The sequence below is a fragment of the Ranitomeya imitator genome, chromosome 1 (genome assembly GCF_032444005.1).
Source record: "Ranitomeya imitator isolate aRanImi1 chromosome 1, aRanImi1.pri, whole genome shotgun sequence".
In the NCBI taxonomy this organism is placed as follows: Eukaryota; Metazoa; Chordata; class Amphibia; order Anura; family Dendrobatidae; genus Ranitomeya; species Ranitomeya imitator.
This window is the reverse complement of record NC_091282.1, coordinates 549,497,169-549,515,603: the sequence shown is the minus strand read 5'-3', so window position 1 is coordinate 549,515,603 and position 18,435 is coordinate 549,497,169. Positions and strand designations below refer to the sequence as shown.

Below are 18,435 nucleotides of genomic sequence, written 5' to 3'. Positions count from 1 at the left end.
CGGGATTTGGTCGCGTTGTTCTGAGGGTCTCCTCCTCCCTGCTGGCCCCCGGATCAAAGATGGCTGCAGGAACCTTCCGGGTCCTGCAGGGAGGTGGCTTCTCAGCGCCTGCTGAGAGCAGGACCTGAGAAGCCTCTTTCACTCCCTGTCACATCGCTGATCTGACAGTGCTCTGCAAAGGGTTAGATCAGCGATCTGACTTTATACAGTGATGTCTCACCTTGGGACAAAGTAAAAAAAAAATTATACTGTGTAAAAATATATATATAAAAAAAAAACCTAAGAAGAAAAAAAAATATTATTCCAATAAATACATTTCTTTATGTAAATAAATAAAACAAAAGTACACATTTAGTGCCCCGTGACCGTAACGACCCATCCTTTAAAACTGTCCCATTAGTTAACCCCTTCAATGAACACATTAAAAAAAATAAACAAAGCAAAAAACAATACTTTATCATCTACCGCTGAACAAAAAGTGGAATAACACGTGATCAAAAAGACAGATATAAATAAACATGGTACCGCTGAAAACGTCATCTTGTCCCACCATACAGCGCCATCAGCGGAAAAATAAGTTATAGCTCTCAGAATAAAGTGATGCAAAAACAATTATTTTTTCTACAAAAGTCTTTATTGTATAAAAGAGCCAAAACATTAAAAAATATAAATGAGGTAACGCTGTAATCGTACTAACCCAAAGAATAAAACTGCTTTAACAATTTTACCAAACGTGGAACAGTATAAACGCCGCCCCCCTCCCAAAAGAAATTCATGAATTGCTGGTTTTTGTTCATTATGCTTCCCAAAAATCGTAACAAAAAGCGATCAAAGAATGTCATGTGCCCGAAAATGGTACCAATAAAAAGTCAACTCGTCCCTCAAAAAGCAAGACCTCACATGACTGTGGGCCAAAATATGGAAAATTATAGCTCTCAAAATGTGGTGATGCAAAAACTAATTTTTGCAATAAAGCGTCTTTTAGCGTGTGACAGCTGCCAAACATATAAACCCGCTATAAATAGTAAATCAAACCCCCCTTTATCATCCCCTTAGTTAGGGAAAAATAATAAAATAAAAAATGTATTTATTTCCATTTTCCCGTTAGGGTAGGGGCTAAAGTTATGCTAAGTTCACATTGCGGTAAAGCAGCCTGTTCAACACATGCGTTAAACGGGCTGCGTTAACACAAGTGCCGAAATGTGATCGCGCTAGCGCAGATAGAGCTAGCAGATGCTTATATCTGCGCTAGTGGTGACAGACCCGGAAATGCTGCAGCCCGCATCCCAGGGTCCGTCACTCAATGACTGTACATCGTTAGCGCACGCCCATTTTGGGCGTGCACTAGCGATGCGTCCAAAATGGGGCTTAATGGCAGCTTTAACGAACTGCGTTATGCCGCGGTGTAACGCAGTCCGTCTAACGGACTGCCTATAATATAATGTGAACCCAGCCTGTGTTTGGTTTACGTTGAGGCTGGGATTAGGGTTAGGGGTGTGGTTACGCGTGTGGTTAGGTTTGGGATTAGGGTTAGGGGTATTTTTTTTTTTTTTTTTGGTGGGGGGAGTATAAAAATTTGGGGGCTAAAAAATCATTTTTGTGGAAATTTTTATTTATTTATTTTTTTTTTTTTTTTAATTATCACATGTCTACGTTCCAAAATGGTGTCACTTGTGGATGATTTCAATGTTTAGGCACATTAAGGGCTCTCCAAATGCGACATGGCGTCCGATCTCAATTCCATCCAGTTCTGCATTGAAAACGGTGCTCCTTCCCTTCTGAGCTCTGCCATGCGCCCAAACAGTGGTTTATTTCCACATATGGGGCATCTGCTTACTCAGGACAAATTGTACAACAACTTTTGGGGTCCAATTTCTCCTGTTACCCTTCGTAAAATAAAACAAATTGGATCTGAAATAAACATTTTGTGAGGGAAAAAGTTTTTTTTTTTTTTTTTTTTAAAGACCTTGAAGGGTGCAGATTTTAGAATGGTGTCACGTTTGGGCATTTTCTATCAAATAGACCCCTCAGTGACTTCAAATGTAATGTGGTCCCTAAAAAAAAAAAAAAAAAAAAAAAAAAAGTGTTGTAAAAATGAGAAATCGCTGGTCAAATTTAACCCTTATATCTTCCGAACCAAAAAAAATTGGTTCCAAAATTGTGCTGATGTAAAGTACACGTGGGAAATGTTACTTACCGTATATACTCGAGTATAAGCCGAGATTTTCAGCCCAAAATTTTGGGCTGAAAGTGCCCCTCTCGGCTTATACTCGAGTCAAGGAGGGGGAGAGGGCGCTGAGGCATACTTACCTAGTCCCAGCGATCTTGACGCTCCCCCTGCCGTCCCATGGTCTTCGGTGCTGCAGCTCTTCCCCTCTTCAGCGGTCACGTGGGACCGCTCATTAGAAAAATGAATAGGCGGCTCCACCTCCCATAGTGGTGGAGCCGCCTATTAATTTCTCTAATCAGCGGTGCCGGTGACCGCTGATAGAGAAAGAGGCTGCGGCACCGAAGACCAGCTGTGACAGGCAGAGTGAGCGTCAGGATCGCTGGGACTAGGTAAGTATGTAATATTCACCTGCCCGCGTTCCAGCCGCCGGGCGCCGCTCCATCTTCCCGGCTTCTGCGCTCTGACTGTTCAGGTCAGAGGGCGCGATGACGCATATAGTGTGCGCGGCGCCCTCTGCCTGATCAGTCAGAGCGGAGAGACGCCGGGACCGGACGCAGAGGAGCTGCAAGCAAGAGAGGCGAGTATGTGTTTTTTTTTATTGCAGCAGCAGCGGCGGCACAGATTTATGTGGAGCATCTATGGGACAAAATGAACGGTGCAGAGCACTGTATGGGGCAGAGCTATGGTACAAAATGAACGGTGCCGAGCATTGTATATGGGGCACAGATATGGGGCAATAATGAACGGTGCCGAGCAGTATATGGGGCACAGATATGGGGCAATAATGAACGGTGCAGAGCAGTATATGGGGCACAGATATGGGGCAATAATGAACGGTGCCGAGCACAGTATGGGGCACAGCTATGGGACAAAATGAACGGTGCAGAGCACTATATGGGGCACAGCTATGGGACAAAATGAACGGTGCAGAGCACTATATGGGGCACAGCTATGGGACAAAATGAACGGTGCCGAGCACAGTATGGGGCACAGCTATGGGACAAAATGAACGGTGCAGAGCACTATATGGGGCACAACTATGGGGAAATAATGATCTATTTTTATTTTTGAAATTCACCGGTAGCTGCTGCATTTCCACCCTAGGCTTATACTCAAGTCAATAAGTTTTCCCAGTTTTTTGTGGCAAAATTAGGGGGGTCGGCTTATACTCGGGTCGGCTTATACTCGAGTATATACGGTATGTATTTTGTGTGACCTATCTGTGATTTAAGGGCATGAAAATTAAAATTTGGAAAATTTTTTGCCTAATTTCCTTTTTTCTTTTCACAAATAAACGCAAGTCATATCAAAGACATTTTACCACTGTTATGAAGTACAATATGTCATGAAAAAACCGTGTCAGAATCACCGGGATCCGTTGAAATGTTCCAGAGTTATGACAGTGGTCAGAATTGTAAAAATTGGCCCAGTCAATGTGCAAACCACCATCGGGGGTAAAGGGGTTAAACCCATGGGTGCCTCACAGAATTTTATAACATTGAGATGTGGAAATATGAGATTTTAGTGGTAAAAAACGTAATTTTTGTATTTGCTGCAAATTTGTCAGGTACACAAAGGTTAATAAGTAAAACTAGACCCCACTATTTCTTGTGAAACGTCTCCACATATATCATCAGAAATTGCACTATTTGGCCTTTGGAGCACATATTTTGGTAGAATAGTATGCAGGCGACCTTTGCGGAGCCCCTGAAGTTGCCAAAACCACAAAATACCCCCTAAAGTGACCCCATTGTAGAAACTGTACCTCTCTATGAATTCATTTATCTATTTTGTAACATCCATGCCAGGCTCTCTTTCTGGAGAATTGCAAATATGCCAGTTTAGTGCCCCTGACTTGTGTGCCCATATAGTGTAGCGCCCCCATACCTTGTGCCCAGCTTCTGGTGGTACGCACCCGCAAATTAAGTGCCATTACAATAATGCCAAATCTGTGGCCGCTTCTTGTGGTTTAGGCGCAGTGGGGCTCAGAAGATTTGGGAGCACAGAATTCACTAGATTTTATTTGAGGGGGCACCGTCTTCACATCATCCCCTTTCCTGGATTGAAAGGTGGCTCTCTGCAAGCTTATATAGTAAGAGACATGGAGAAGCTGCCGGGGACCCACCTGTTCGACTAGTCTCCAGCACAGGTTGGTCCCTGGAGGCTTTTAATATAGGTTTATTTTCTCTGAAACACTGCCGTTTCGGAGCCAAACATACCTGGCTGAGATCATGCAGCCAGTGCCGCCTCATACATGCTGCCTGTGGATTGTGAAGCATGTATCATTTGTTTGGTTCCCTTTTTAAAACTCTGCATTGCACTTTTGTTCAGAATGTCTCACCATGTTTCTCCACAGTTAATACAGAGAAGCAGCCCTGAAGAAAGAGAGCGACTGATCAAGCAACTAAAAGAAGAATTACGGTTAGAAGAAGCTAAACTGGTGCTACTTAAAAAGCTCCGCCAGAGTCAGATCCAGAAAGAAACTGCGCCACAAAAGGTTAATGTAATTATCAGCCTTACATGAGGGCAGCTAAATAACATATTGGGTCAGATCTGTAATTGATCCCATTCAGAACTTAACCCATTATCTACCATTGTCCTTTTTTTGGGACGCCTAATCTTTTGCTTCTAGCAACTAAGATTTTATAATTTTTATAATTAGGTCCAATTTTTTGTGTTTGTAAAATGAATGTTTTCAAAGTAGGAAATCATGTCATTGTAATTTTTAATTGAATATTGGAACGCCCTTTTCTGAAAAATCCGTAAAATGAAAACTTGTAATTTGGCAAGTAATGGGTTAATCCCTTGAAAACCTGTGACGTGTATTTTTATGGTAGATTGTTGTATGGAACAGGCTTAGAAGTGGAGTCCGCTCCACACCAAGCAGATGACGGCTGTGTTATCCAGCTGACATCTGCATATAACAGCAGAGAGTGGGCTCTTACTGCTGCTGTGTCCCCCCCTCTTCGATTTAAAGACCGCTGTTGATTATGGTCAACAACCTTTAAATGTGCTGGTTGCCAATGTGCTACTACAGTGTCCAAATCCACCTACATCGTGACTGCAGGAGGAAGATGGCTTAACATGGCAGCTTGCTCCCAAAAGGCCACTGCCATTTTGTTTTGCGTTTTATGAAGCCCAGTCATAGAACGTTGCTGACTCTATAATGCAATGCATTACTATTGCAGTATAAGCGATCATACAATCGCAAAATGAAATCCTGAAAAAATACAAAGTTAAGAAATGATTTTAAAAAGGATACCGTAAATGTTTTTAAAAGTTATAATGTGGAGGGGTGTGTGCGTATGGTTTCTTGTGCCTTTGAAAGTTTGTTCAGAATATAAAATTATATAGCCCGTATGTTAAACATTGAATAAGAAAAATCAAGCAGCCAGAATTGCTGTTTTGTTGGTTGCCGTTTTTCTATACTCTTCCCCCACAAAATGCAATAGGTGATTAAAGAACAGTGTATGCACCCCAAAATAGAATCTATAAATGTTGGAATCCTGACAGGTTACTTTTACCTCCAAAATGAATGCCTTAAAAACAAAACCCCCTTTTTTCACCACTCGCCTTGTTTTTCAACACATTATGTGGTAGTGTATGGTGTGCTTCAAAATTTGAAAGTTAACCTGTCTAAAACAAGCCAACCAATGGCTATGTAAATGGAGAAATAGAATTTGTCTAGACAGATTAAAAAATGTGTAATAATAAGGTTAATAAATCCAGTATTATGTACATCATAAGAAACGTAAGACTGTCTACTGTAGTAATTTTTAGCATGTTCTTCTGGCAGGTACCATCTCGTATTGGTGGCACTGTTATTCCTCCTCCTCTAGTACGAGGTGGGCAACAGACACCAGGCAAGCAATCAACACAGATAGTTATGCCACCGCTTGTAAGAGGCGCACAGGTAAGGATGCTTTGCAGTGTGGTTTTCAAATTCATTTAAGTATTTTTTCCTCGTGATAATTGCCAGTGCTTTGAATGTAGTGTATTGGGCTGCTTCAAGATCTCTAAATATGATTTATGCAAAATAAGCATTGACCCAGTATTAATGTACTGTGAGGATTGCTAATTTGGCAGGTGAAAGTTCTTACCTGGCCTACTACTTTGTTCCACTCAGTTCTTGCAACTGATATTTGACTTTTTACCATAGCTACTCCATGTGAAGCTCCATTGAGACATCCATGATTTTTCATGTACGCAAAAAAAGTTTTTACCATCAAACCCTGATGACACTTTACTGACACAGACCAGTGTTTCATCCAGTGATTTTTCACGTGAGGAAAAATAAATGACAGCATTCCCTATACACTAAATTGTTGATCACGGACAGCACATTGATACCTCACTGATGCCGTCCTTGTGCGGGCTGTGATTTTCATGACCCCATACACTTGTATGAGTGATTTTCATTAGTGATGCGGATTTGAAAAAAAAAAAACCTCTCCTTGTATTTTTTTTTTTTGTATGCTAAAGAACACGGACATATGAGCAGTCCCATAAATTAGATTAGGTATATTTTCTATCCGTAAAAATCTTAGGTGGAACACATATGTGAAAAACTGACTTTTGAATGAGATATAAATGTAAGTTCTTGTTGGAGTCTGTGATGCGCTTGTAACATCTGAATATTTATAGTAGCTTTTGAATATTTGTTATTTCATTATGTTTCTTTGCCCCATGTGTCTGCTGTTTGTCTCTTTTTCAGATTATCTTTCCTGCTCACGTATTCACACTCTCTTTTCCTTCTTACCCCTCCCTCCCACCATCAGCCCATTTCTGTGTCTCCTCAGCAGTTGCACAGTATCAGGCAACATCCAAGTACAGGCCCACCTCCTTTACTACTTGCTCCTCGAGCATCAGTGCCTAGTGTGCAGATGCAAGGTCAGAGGATCATCCAACAGGGACTGATTCGTGTAGCTAACGTGGCAAATACAAGCCTGCTTGTCAACATACCACAGGTTGGTATATACAGAAACCTAAAGCAAATTTGAATTTTCAGTGCTCTAAGATACAAAGATGTTTTTGGTGTGTTTTTTTTTTTTTTTTTTAAAGATATAATTTTAGGGTGTTCTAGTAGGATAGCCGCATCATTACACACTTGGGGCTCTTTCACATGTCAGTGTTTCCGTTACGTGTGGTGACCGTTTTCACATGTTCCGGAGACACAAAACACGCTGACATGTCTGTTTTTTAACAGCACAACGGGCCCCAAAATGTCCCACACACGGATGACATACATGTTTAATTAGTAGCACACGTACTGACGCCTGGGAATCGGTGGTACTGTTCACGCTGTTCCCCAGTGCTGGGTGCTGAAGATGGCTCACATCATTGTCCCCTGCTCTCTCGGCTATCAATGCTAGCAGGGGACAATGTTGAGAGTTGCATTCAACTAATAACTGCAAGAGCAGGCAGCGGCTTTTGGGAGTATTCATCATCATCATCAGCAGCAGTAGCAGCCTGTGATGTAAATAAATGTAAAAAAAAAAAATGACGTGGGTTCCCCGGTTTTTTTTTTTTTGATAACCAACCAGGCAAAAGTGATAGCTGCGGGTTGCAACCTTAGCCTTAACAAGAATACAGGGATCCCCACGTCGTATGTTTGAATTAAATGATAATACAATACAGAGGTGACATCAACCCCACATGCTATAGGGCAAGTGGGAAGAGCCAGCCAAAGCACCAGAATTGGCGCATATAATACACGCACCTTCTCTGGGACGGCTGCGGGCTGTTATTTTTAGGGGGAAAGGGGGGGGGGGGGGGGAATACCCATGGTCCTTTTATTAGCCTTAGAATACCAGCCCCCAGCTGTCTGCCTTAGATGGACTGGTTGTCAAAAACAAGGGGGGGGGGACCCCGCACCATTTATTTTTTTTAATTATTTAAATAAATAGGCTGTGGGAACCCCTGTATTCTTGACTTGATAGCCAGCCTTGCTAAAGCTGAAAGCTGGGGGTTGCAGCCCACAGCTGTGTTTTCTCCTTCGCCTCATTGGGGGACACAAAACCATGGGTTATGCTGCTGTCTCTAGGAGGCTGACACTAAGCTGAGACAAAAAAAGGTTAGCTCCTCCCCTGCAGTATACACCCTCATGCTGGCTTCCAGAGACCCAGTTTAAGCTTAGTGTCCGTAGGAGGCACACTGATTTTTAATCCTCATGGATTTTCTTTTTTTTTTTTTTTTCATTTTCAATCTATTCCGGACGAAGGGGGCGACGGATTCTTCTAAGGTCCGATCTCCCCCGAACCAACAACAGGCGAGCACGGGAGTTTCACCTCACCGTATCCTCTCCTGCGACGTGGGAGCCACTGCCTGAGCTGACCTTTTTTGGGCGACGGTTTCTCCCCTAAAAGGGCCCCGATCTCCCCCTTTTTTATACAGACGAGCACTGGTGTTTTACCTCCAGTATCCTCCTCTGCAGCCAGGCCTTTTTATTGCCGGACATCTGCCCAGTGGTCCTATCCCCGTGGCGTCCGTGCAGACCACACTGCATCACCAATGCTCTGCGTGACTCAGGTGGTGGACGGTTCCTCTCCACCCCCCATCGGGGGCCGGTGGATAGAGGCTTCCCAACCCCTGCACCGTCCCTATTCCAAGGCACCCTCTCACCTCCAGATCAGGGTAAGTGTCCTGTGGGGGGATTGGGGGGGGTCGCCGGCGGTTCGGAGGGCTCCTCAAACTTCTGGCACATCGGCAGGCTGATACCGCTCATTGGGGGGTGGTGTCCCCGTTTTTTTCGGCTCTTGCGGCCGCGCGCCGGGCCGAGGCTGCAAATTTAGCCCCCGGCTTCGGCCTAGCCGCTGGTCGCCGCCGTTAGGCTCCGCCCACTCCTGCGCGTCACAGCGGCGCCGCCCCCCGGTCCTGGCGCTTCTCGCAGCCGCCGAGATCTCTCTCCTGATCTCGGCGGCCATCTTGGTCCCTCACTACAGCGCCGCAGCTCCTGCCTGTCGCACCTCCGGTGTGTCACAGTGGCCCACGTGCAGCCGGCTTTCACTTCTCAGAGGGGAATTCTTCGCAGTTCGTCTTCCCTGGACAGCGGGACACAGGACCGGGGTAAGGAGACATCGTTAGCTCTCCTCTGCAGCGCCGCTCTCTCAGGCTCGGTTACACTTTATAGACCCTGTGATTTTTTGCATTAGAATCATGTCGCAGTCAAGGTCTAAAAAATCCTCTAAGGTGCATACGACCTTTTTTTCTGCGTGTACCACCTGCCAGGCCCCACTTCCCAGGCCTCAAAGCTCTCCCCTCTGCTCTGCCTGCGATGCTCCATGTGCCCAGGAGCCCTCCACCGCCACCGACTCTGGCGTACCTAGTCCCCCCCCGTGGGTCGCCTCGCTTTCACAGTCCGTGGATTTTTTAGCTAACGCCATCAAATCCATTCAAAATCCTCCCGGGGAGCGAGGCAATCCGTTACAGGTGTTAAGAGATCCCTCCATAGCAGGGGAATCGTCGGCCAGCAGGGGCCGCTCTCCTCTTAAAGAGGCACGGTCATCCAGAAAACGGATCCGTACTACCTCTCCTGAGCGTTCACCTCGCTGCTCAGACTCTGGCAGCTCCACCTCTCGCTCTCCTCTTTGGGGGCTCGCAGCGTTCAAGACTCTGAACATGAGTCCGAGATATCTTTGGACCCGGAGGCTCCGGAGTTCAGAGCTACGGTTGACTCCCTCATTGTAGCAGTCAATCACGCACTTAAGGTGGATGACGACTCTAATTCCGCTCCGGAACACGCGGTCTCCTTTTCCAGAACCAAACGTTCTCACAAATCTTTTGCCTCTCATCCAGCCTTCCTGGATATAGTCAGGCGTCACAGGGAGCGCCCAGACAAGCGCTTCACGGGTAAGAAGGACTTGGTTTCCAAGTATCCCTTCTCAGCTGATCTCGTGAAAGACTGGACGGATCCCCCTACTGTAGATCCGCCGGTCTCGCGCCTGGCTTCTAAAACTCTTCTTTCAGTCCCGGAGGGCGCTTCAATTAAGAGCCCCACTGAACGCCAGATAGACTCCCTAGCTCGGTCAGTGTACGAAGCCTCTGGCTCTTCCCTGTCTCCCTCCTTCGCCGCGGCTTGGGTGACCAAGGCTATGGTTTCCTGGGCGGATGCTCTAGCGAAATCCATTAATGAGCAGGATCTCCCCTCTGAAATGGCGGACCTAGCTAAGCAGTTAGCCATGGCCAGTGATTGTGATGTTCGCATCCCTCGACGCGGCGAATTGTGCAGCATCGGCGGCTTCCAACGCCATCGCTATTAGAAGGGTTCTTTGGCTCAGAGATTGGCGCGCAGATTCTTCCTCTAAAAAATCCCTGATCTCTCTCCCTTTTCAAAGCGGGCGTCTTTCCGGCGAAAAGCTTGACCAGCTTATTTCCGACGCCACAGGGGGAAAGAGCAAGTTTCTTCCCCAACAGAGGCCCAAGGCGGCCTTCCAGCGCCAGCCTTACTTTCGTTTTCGGCCTTTTCGTACCAGCTCAGCCTGGTCCAATCCCACCGGTCTTCCCAGATCGGACCGTTCCGCCCGCGCTGGCTACAAGATAGAGTTCCCCTCTCCTCCTCCAACTCGGTTTTTCCCCTCTCGTCTCCCCAGTTCGGGAGCTCAGTCTCGCGCCCTTCTTTGCGCCATCCACTCCCTCCGCCAGAGCGGGGTCATTGTTCCGGTCCCGGAACACGAGAGGTTCAAAGGCTTCTACTCAAACCTCTTCGTCGTGCCAAAGAAGGACGGGAAAGTGCGTCCCATTTTGGATCTGAAGCTCCTGAACAAGTGCGTAAGAGTCCGGCACTTCAGGATGGAATCGCTCAGATCGGTCATCTCTTCCATGGAAAGAGAGGAATTCTTGGCCTCGATAGACATCAAGGATGCCTATCTTCACATCCCGATTTTCCCGCCTCATCAGAGGTTCCTCCGCTTTGCCATTCTGGAGGATCACTTCCAGTTCACGGCCCTACCCTTCGGCCTCGCCACGGCGCCCAGGGTATTCACCAAGGTCATGGCGGCTGTCATGGCCATTCTTCACTCTCGAGGAGTCGTCGTGTTACCGTACTTAGACGACCTCCTCATAAAGGGCCCGTCTTTCCAAGCCTGCGAGTCAAGCGTCCACATTACCCTGGATTCTCTTTCGCGCCTGGGCTGGCTGATCAACTTGGACAAGTCCTCTCCCGTTCCTGCCCGTCGGATCTCCTTTCTGGGAATGATCCTGGACACTTCAAGGGGGCTGGTCTTGCTTCCTCGGTCCAAGGCCCAAGCGCTCCCACAGGGGGTCCGTACGCTCTGCCATTCTCGCCCGCGAACCATTCGGTTCGCCATGAAGATCCTGGGAAAGATGGTTGCGGCAATCGAAGCGGTTCCCTTTGCTCAACTCCATCTTCGCCCCTTGCAACAGGCTCTGCTGGACAACTGGGACAGGAGTCTTTTTTTCTCTCGACCACCCTTGTCCCCTGTCCCCAAGGGTCAGACAATCTCTCGTTTGGTGGACCCTGGGCCCATCTCTTCGCCAGGGGAAGTCCTTCCTTCCGATCCGCTGGTTAGTGGTGACCACCGACGCCAGTCTTCTTGGCTGGGGGGCGGTGTTTCTTCACCACTCTGCCCAGGGCCGTTGGACTGTTTGGGAATCCAGACTCCCCATCAACATTCTAGAGATTCGTGCTATCAGACTTGCACTGAGTCACTTCCACGCTCTGCTCGCGGGTCACCCAATACGAGTCCAATCGGACAACGTCACGGCGGTGGCTTACATCAACCACCAGGGGGGTACCCGCAGCAGGGCGGCGATGCGGGAAGTCTCCCTCATCCTTCGTTGGGCCGAAACCAACCACTCCATCATCTCCGCGGTGCACATCCCGGGAGTCGAGAACTGGGCGGCGGACTTCCTGAGCCGCCAGGGTCTTGCCTCGGGGGAGTGGGAACTCCACCCAGAGGTTTTCCAACAGATCTGTCTTCGTTGGGGCACCCCGGACGTGGATCTGATGGCGTCCATATTGAACGCCAAGGTCCACAACTTCATTGCACGTTCTCGGGATCCCCAGGCCATAGGAGTGGACGCGCTGATTTCTCCGTGGCATCAGTTTCAGCTCCCATACGTGTTCCCTCCCCTTCCCTTACTGCCGAAGGTAATCCGAAAGATCAAGACGGAGGGAGTTCCGGTCATTCTGGTCGCTCCAGACTGGCCTCGTCGCGCGTGGTACGCGGAACTCGTCCAGCTCGTAGCCGACGTTCCCTCGCGGTTGCCAGACCGCCCAGACCTTCTTCGCCAAGGACCGATTTACCATCAGAGCTCAGGGGCCCTACGTTTAACGGCGTGGCTGTTGAAACCTGGATTCTAACTCGTGCCGGTTTCTCTCAGCAGGTCATTCCCACCATGTTAAGTGCTCGCAAGGCGTCTTCCGCCTCTATCTACCACCGCGTCTGGAAGACCTTCTTCTCATGGTGCAGGCTCCGAGGGCACCCTCCGCTCGTGTTCTCTATCCCTTGTATCCTGAATTTCCTTCAGTCTGGTCTGGATTCCGGTTTGGCCCTGAGCTCTCTTAAAGGTCAGATCTCAGCCTTATCTGTGCTGTTCCAGCGTAGGATCGCCACCAACCTTCAGGTCAAGACTTTCATTCAGGGAGTCTCCCATGTTGTTCCTCCCTACAGGATGCCGTTGGAGACCTGGGATCTCAACTTGGTCCTGGGGGTTCTCCAGGAACCTCCGTTCGAACCCCTTCAAGACGTTCCGCTCTCTGTCCTCTCTTGGAAGGTCGCCTTCCTGGTAGCGGTGACGTCCATTAGAAGGGTTTCAGAGCTCGCCGCTCTATCCTGCCGGGCACCTTTCCTTGCCTTTCATCAGGACAGGTAGTCCTACGTCCTTCTCCGGCATTTCTTCCAAAGGTGGTCTCATCTTTCCACCTTAATGAGGACATCATTCTTCCCTCCTTTTGTCCGCAGCCCAAACATAGGGTCGAGAAGGCTCTCCATACTCTGGACGTGGTACGGGCCCTCAGGAGGTACATTTCCAGAACTGCGCACTTCAGAAAATCGGACGCCCTTTTCGTGCTCCCGGTGGGTCACAGAAAGGGTTTGGCTGCGTCTAAATCCACGATAGCCAGATGGATCCGATCTGCTATCCAGGTATCCTATCGGGTCAGGGGCAGTCCTATCCCGGCGGGGATTAGAGCACACTCCACTCGGTCGATGGGTGCTTCCTGGGCCATCCGGCACCAGGCAACAGCGGAGCAGGTTTGCAAGGCCGCAATGTGGTCCAGCCTGCATACCTTCACAAAGCATTACAATGTTCACATCCAATCCTCTGCGGACGCGGCCCTTGGCAGGTGTATCCTGCAGGCGGCCGTTGCGCATTTGTAGTCAGATGGTACACGGAGTTACTTGGTTGTATTGTTTCCCTCCCAGGGACTGCTTTGGGACGTCCCATGGTCCTGTGTCCCCCAATGAGGCGAAGGAGAAATAGGGATTTTTGTGTGTACTCACCGTAAAATCCTTTTCTCCGAGCCACTCATTGGGGGACACAGCACCCACCCTGGTAGCCTTACGGCTTATCTTTTTTAGTCTTTGACTGTTGTTTGACAGGTTATATTCTAATGTTTTTTGATATATTATTCTTATTATCCTGCTGCTTTTGCACTGAACTGGGTCTCTGGAAGCCAGCATGAGGGTGTATACTGCAGGGGAGGAGCTAACCTTTTTTTGTCTCAGCTTAGTGTCAGCCTCCTAGAGACAGCAGCATAACCCATGGTCCTGTGTCCCCCAATGAGTGGCTCGGAGAAAAGGATTTTACGGTCAGTACACAAAAAAATCCCTATTTTGCCTGGTTTGTTATAAAAAAATACAGGGGCATCCCATAGCAATTTTTTTTACATTTATTTATAGTTAAGGCTGAATACTCCCATCAGCCGACGCCTGCTGTCGCTGTTGTCCTTTGAATACAATTCTCAACCTTGTCTCCTGATCGCAGCGGGAGCAGGGGACAATAATGTGAGTTGTCTTTAGTACCCGGCTCCAGGAAACAGCGCAAATAGTACCTCTTGATTCCCAGGCGCCAGTACGTGTGATGTGATGCGACACATGATTGCTACATGTATTACACACGGATACTGATATCTCCGTTACTGGAAAAACCAGGACATGTGAGAGCGCTAAAGCTGCGCACACACGCTGCAGCCTTAGGGTAAGGGTACTTTCACACTAGCGTTTTTTTTAAATCCGTCACAATGCGTCGTTTTGCAGAAAAAACGCATCCTGTAAACGTGCTTGCAGGATGCGTTTTTTCCCCATAGACTTCTATTGACGACGCATTTGCGACGGATTGCCACACTTCGCATCCGTCTTCCGACGGATGCGTCGTGCTTTGGCGGATCGTCGGGAGGAAAAAACGCTACATGTAACGTTTTTTTCTCCTGACGGACCGCTTTTTCCGACCGCGCATGCGCGGCCGGAACTCCGCCCCCACCTCCCCGCACCTTACAATGGGGCAGCGATGCGCCGGAAAAATGCATCCGCTGCCTCCATTGTGCAATGCAGCAAACGCTAGCGTCGGAATCTCTCCCCGACGCTAGTGTGAAAGAAGCCTAAGTTCACACAGAGCGTTTTTGCTGCTTTTTTTTTTCCTGCAGCAAAACCTCATCATCTTGGCAGGAAAGAAGCTGCGTCAAAAACGCAGATTTTGGTGCAATTTTTTTTTCCTTTAGTCCATGCTGATGTCCTTGGATTTTCAGCAGCAAAAACGCAGCAAATAATGATACCTGCGTTTTTGCTGCGTTTTTTTTTTCCAACACCCATTCAAGTAAATGGGTGAGAAAACGCAGCAGAAATGCTGAAAGAAGTGACATGCTCTATGTCCAAAAAACGCAGCAAATCACAAAATACTGATCACACAAAAAAAACAGTGTGTGCATGAGATTTCTGAAATCTCATAGGCTTTGCTGGTACTGGAAAAAGCAGCTGAAAATTAGCATAAAAAAGTAGCAAAAACTCCCTGTGTACTTACCCTTAAAACGCAGCAGCCCTCTGTCTCCCTGTCCTTTGTGCATGGGAGCAGTTAATTACAATTCTTACAGAGAAAAGGCTTTCACTTGCAGAATCATACTGCCATTATGCTTTCGGATACAATGATGCCCCTAATTGTGAAAGTAGCCATTGGATATCCAACCAACATGGTGGTGTCCCCGAACAAAGTGGCTCATTCTCTTGCCTATCCACATGTTGTGACTATTGTCCCTGTGACTGCATCTGCAGGGGAAATGTTTGCTCTGATGTAAATCATCTTCAGTTTGAAAATAGTCGTCTTAATAAGGGCGCTTCTTTTTTTAAAATTTTTTTTTATGAAAGCGAAACCGGAATTCATTTTAATTGTACCCTTAATACTCAGACAGTGAAATCAAGAATTCATACATTACAAGGTTAATTTATTAACCAATACCTAAATGGATTAAAGGCGACTTGTCACTTAATTCATGCTGCCCAAACTACGGTCAGCATGAATAGGAACCTGATAGGTTTTTCTCTGAAACTCACCTGGAGCAGGGTGGGGAAAAGCTGAACAACGGCATTGCCACACTAATCATGTGTCTAGCTTGTCCCCACGCTGCTCCAATTGATTAACGGGTCTCTGTGTGCACACAGGAAAGAAAGACCTGTTAAGTAACCAGTGAGAAGCTGGCCAGACTAGTTGGGTCTCTCTAGTCCCCTGCTTATTCTTGAAACAATGCAGTTTTGCAGCAAGGTTCTTGATTCTAGCTGCCTGGTTTTGCAGCATGAATCAGTGTGACAGGTTCACTTTTAAAGGTACCGTAACTTATCAGACTAAGGCAAGCTGATCCATGGGCTGCTTGAATCTAAGCCTGGCTTTCCAATTTGAAGACTAGTATATTTTACTCTGAAACGCTGACCGTGTTTAATTCATGCTGCCGTGGTTTGGGCAGCATTAGGCTAAAGGTACCGTCACACTAAGCGACGCTGCAGCGATACCGACAATAATGTCGATCGCTGCAGCGTCGCTGGAGAGCTGTCACACAGACAGCTCTCCAACGACCAACGATCCCGAGGTCCCCGGTAACCAGGGTAAACATCGGGTTACTAAGCGCAGGGCCGTGCTTAGTAACCCGATGTTTGCCCTGCTTACCAGCGTAAACGTTAAAAAAACAAACACTACATACTTACCTTCAGCTGTCTGTCCTCCGGCGCTCTGCTTTCCTCTGCACTGTGAGCGCCGGTCAGCCGGAAAGCAGAGTTGTGACGTCACCGCTGTGCTTTCCGGCTGGCCGGTGCTGACACAGGATGCAGGAGGAGAGCAGAGAAGCTCAGCGCCGGGGACAGACAGCTGAAGGTAAGTATGTAGTGTTTGTTTTTTTAACGTTTATGCTGGTAACCAGGGTAAACATCGGGTTACTAAGCGCGGCCCTGCGCTTAGTAACCCGATGTTTACCCTGGTTACCAGTGAAGACCTCGCTGGATCGGTGTCACACACACCGATCCAGCGGTGTCGGCGGGAAGTCCAGCGACGAAATAAAGTGCTGGACTTTCCTCAGTGACCAACGATCTCCCAGCAGGGGCCTGATCGTTGGTCACTGTCACACATAACGATTTCCTTAATGATATTGTTGCTACGTCATAAAAAGCAACGATATCGTTAACGATATCGTTGTGTGACGGTGCCTTAAGTTCTCACTGGGCTTTTTTGATGTGTCTTTTTGATGCTTTTTTTATGCTAATTTTCAGCTGCTTTTAACATTACCAGCAAAGCCTATGACATTTCAGAAATTGGTTTTTGCAATCCGTATTTTGTGCTTTGCATGGTTTTTTGGACGTAGAGCATGTCACTACTTTCAGCGGTTTTTCATTGTTTTTCACCCATTTTCTTGAAAAAAAAAAAAAAAAAAAAAGCATTAAAAAAAACAAAACTGCAGCTAAATCTGCTTTTTTTTGCTGCATTAAGTGCTCAGTGTGAACTTGGCCTTAATCAGATGATTAGTTCTGTATGGATCTCCTATAAGACACACAAGAACACTTTTCTCCATGTAATTGGCATTATGAAAATTAATTACATGTCAATGTTTATACATGTTGTAAATTGTATGTACAATTTCTTTTTCTTTTTTTCTCTTTTAGGCATCCCCAACTTCATTGAAGGGCTCAGCTGGAACAACCGGAAATTCCACAAGTCTCTCAAGTGGTAGTGCTAATGAATCTCCTGCTAGCCGGCAAGCAGCTGCCAAGCTTGCCCTACGTAAGCAGTTAGAAAAAACCTTGCTGGAGATTCCACCACCCAAACCACCTGCACCAGAACTTAACTTTCTTCCAAGTGCAGCCAATAATGAGTTCATCTATCTAGTAGGACTGGAGGAGGTAGTGCAGAACCTACTAGAGACCCAAGGTAAGAATTATTGAGCTTGAAAGGGATGACTGTAATGATTTCTTAAGATCAGTCGGAAATACCAAACTATCATGTGTAGCCTCATAGCTATGCCTTACCTTAAACTGTATACAATTAGGGCACTTTCAATAACTAACTTTTCTACATGTGTGCATTTTCTCATTCAGTCATTTCTCTATTCTCTAAGGGATAACTCTGTAAAACCTCTAAAATGGTTAATGCTACACTATTATACAAATGTCAAAAGGAAAATGTGGGCATCTTTCTACATAGTGATGTAATGATACCATTTTTTGTAGACATCCAATGTGCCAGTCATAACCAATCTAGTATAGAAAACATGTAATTCAGCTTGGAGTGCGCTGGGGGAAGGGGGCGCTCGTGTGCTTGGGACAAGCAAACCAAGTTTACGGACACCTACAGCGCACATCCAGACTGATTTGTATAAGGGGACCGATTCATTAAATGTTTGCTCCAGAATACTGGCGGGAAAACACATTTAAATCGCAATATTTTTGTGCAACTTAGAAGCTGCTCAAAAATATTATGACATTTGGGCTTTACACGGCTACTCCAATATGGTGTTTGCCTGGCTACACCTACCTGTCTGTCAGATTCATGAAGATACATAACCTACCCCAGAATTGTCCAAGATTTTATACCTTAAACAATTTACGGTATATGTGCATGTAGTTCTCAAAGTCAAGTCCAGTAATACCTTTACATGGTCAGTCTGTTCTTTTGTTAGTGAGTACTCCGGATTTTATGTGAAATGAAAATGAGGTAGCAAAGCTATTTATAAATCTGAAGCCTCTTGTCACTCCAGTTCTATTCCCCGGCCAGCACTACCTTCTCCTGCTTGACTTACGACTCCTTTGCCTGAAGTCACACAGTATCATAGT

General features: G+C 46.8%; 1 protein-coding gene across 3 annotated transcripts in view; it reads left to right on the top strand.

Annotated features, from left to right (window-relative positions):
• GATAD2A (GATA zinc finger domain containing 2A) overlaps positions 1-18,435 on the top strand; it is a 120,343-nt gene that overhangs the window by 90,745 nt on the left and 11,163 nt on the right. For all 3 annotated transcript variants that reach the window (XM_069767693.1, XM_069767694.1, XM_069767695.1), the window contains exons 4-7: positions 4,527-4,667; positions 5,967-6,083; positions 6,949-7,137; positions 17,269-17,533. In XM_069767693.1, the coding sequence (XP_069623794.1) occupies positions 4,527-4,667; positions 5,967-6,083; positions 6,949-7,137; positions 17,269-17,533 (712 nt within the window). The remainder of the gene's footprint in view (positions 1-4,526; positions 4,668-5,966; positions 6,084-6,948; positions 7,138-17,268; positions 17,534-18,435) is intronic.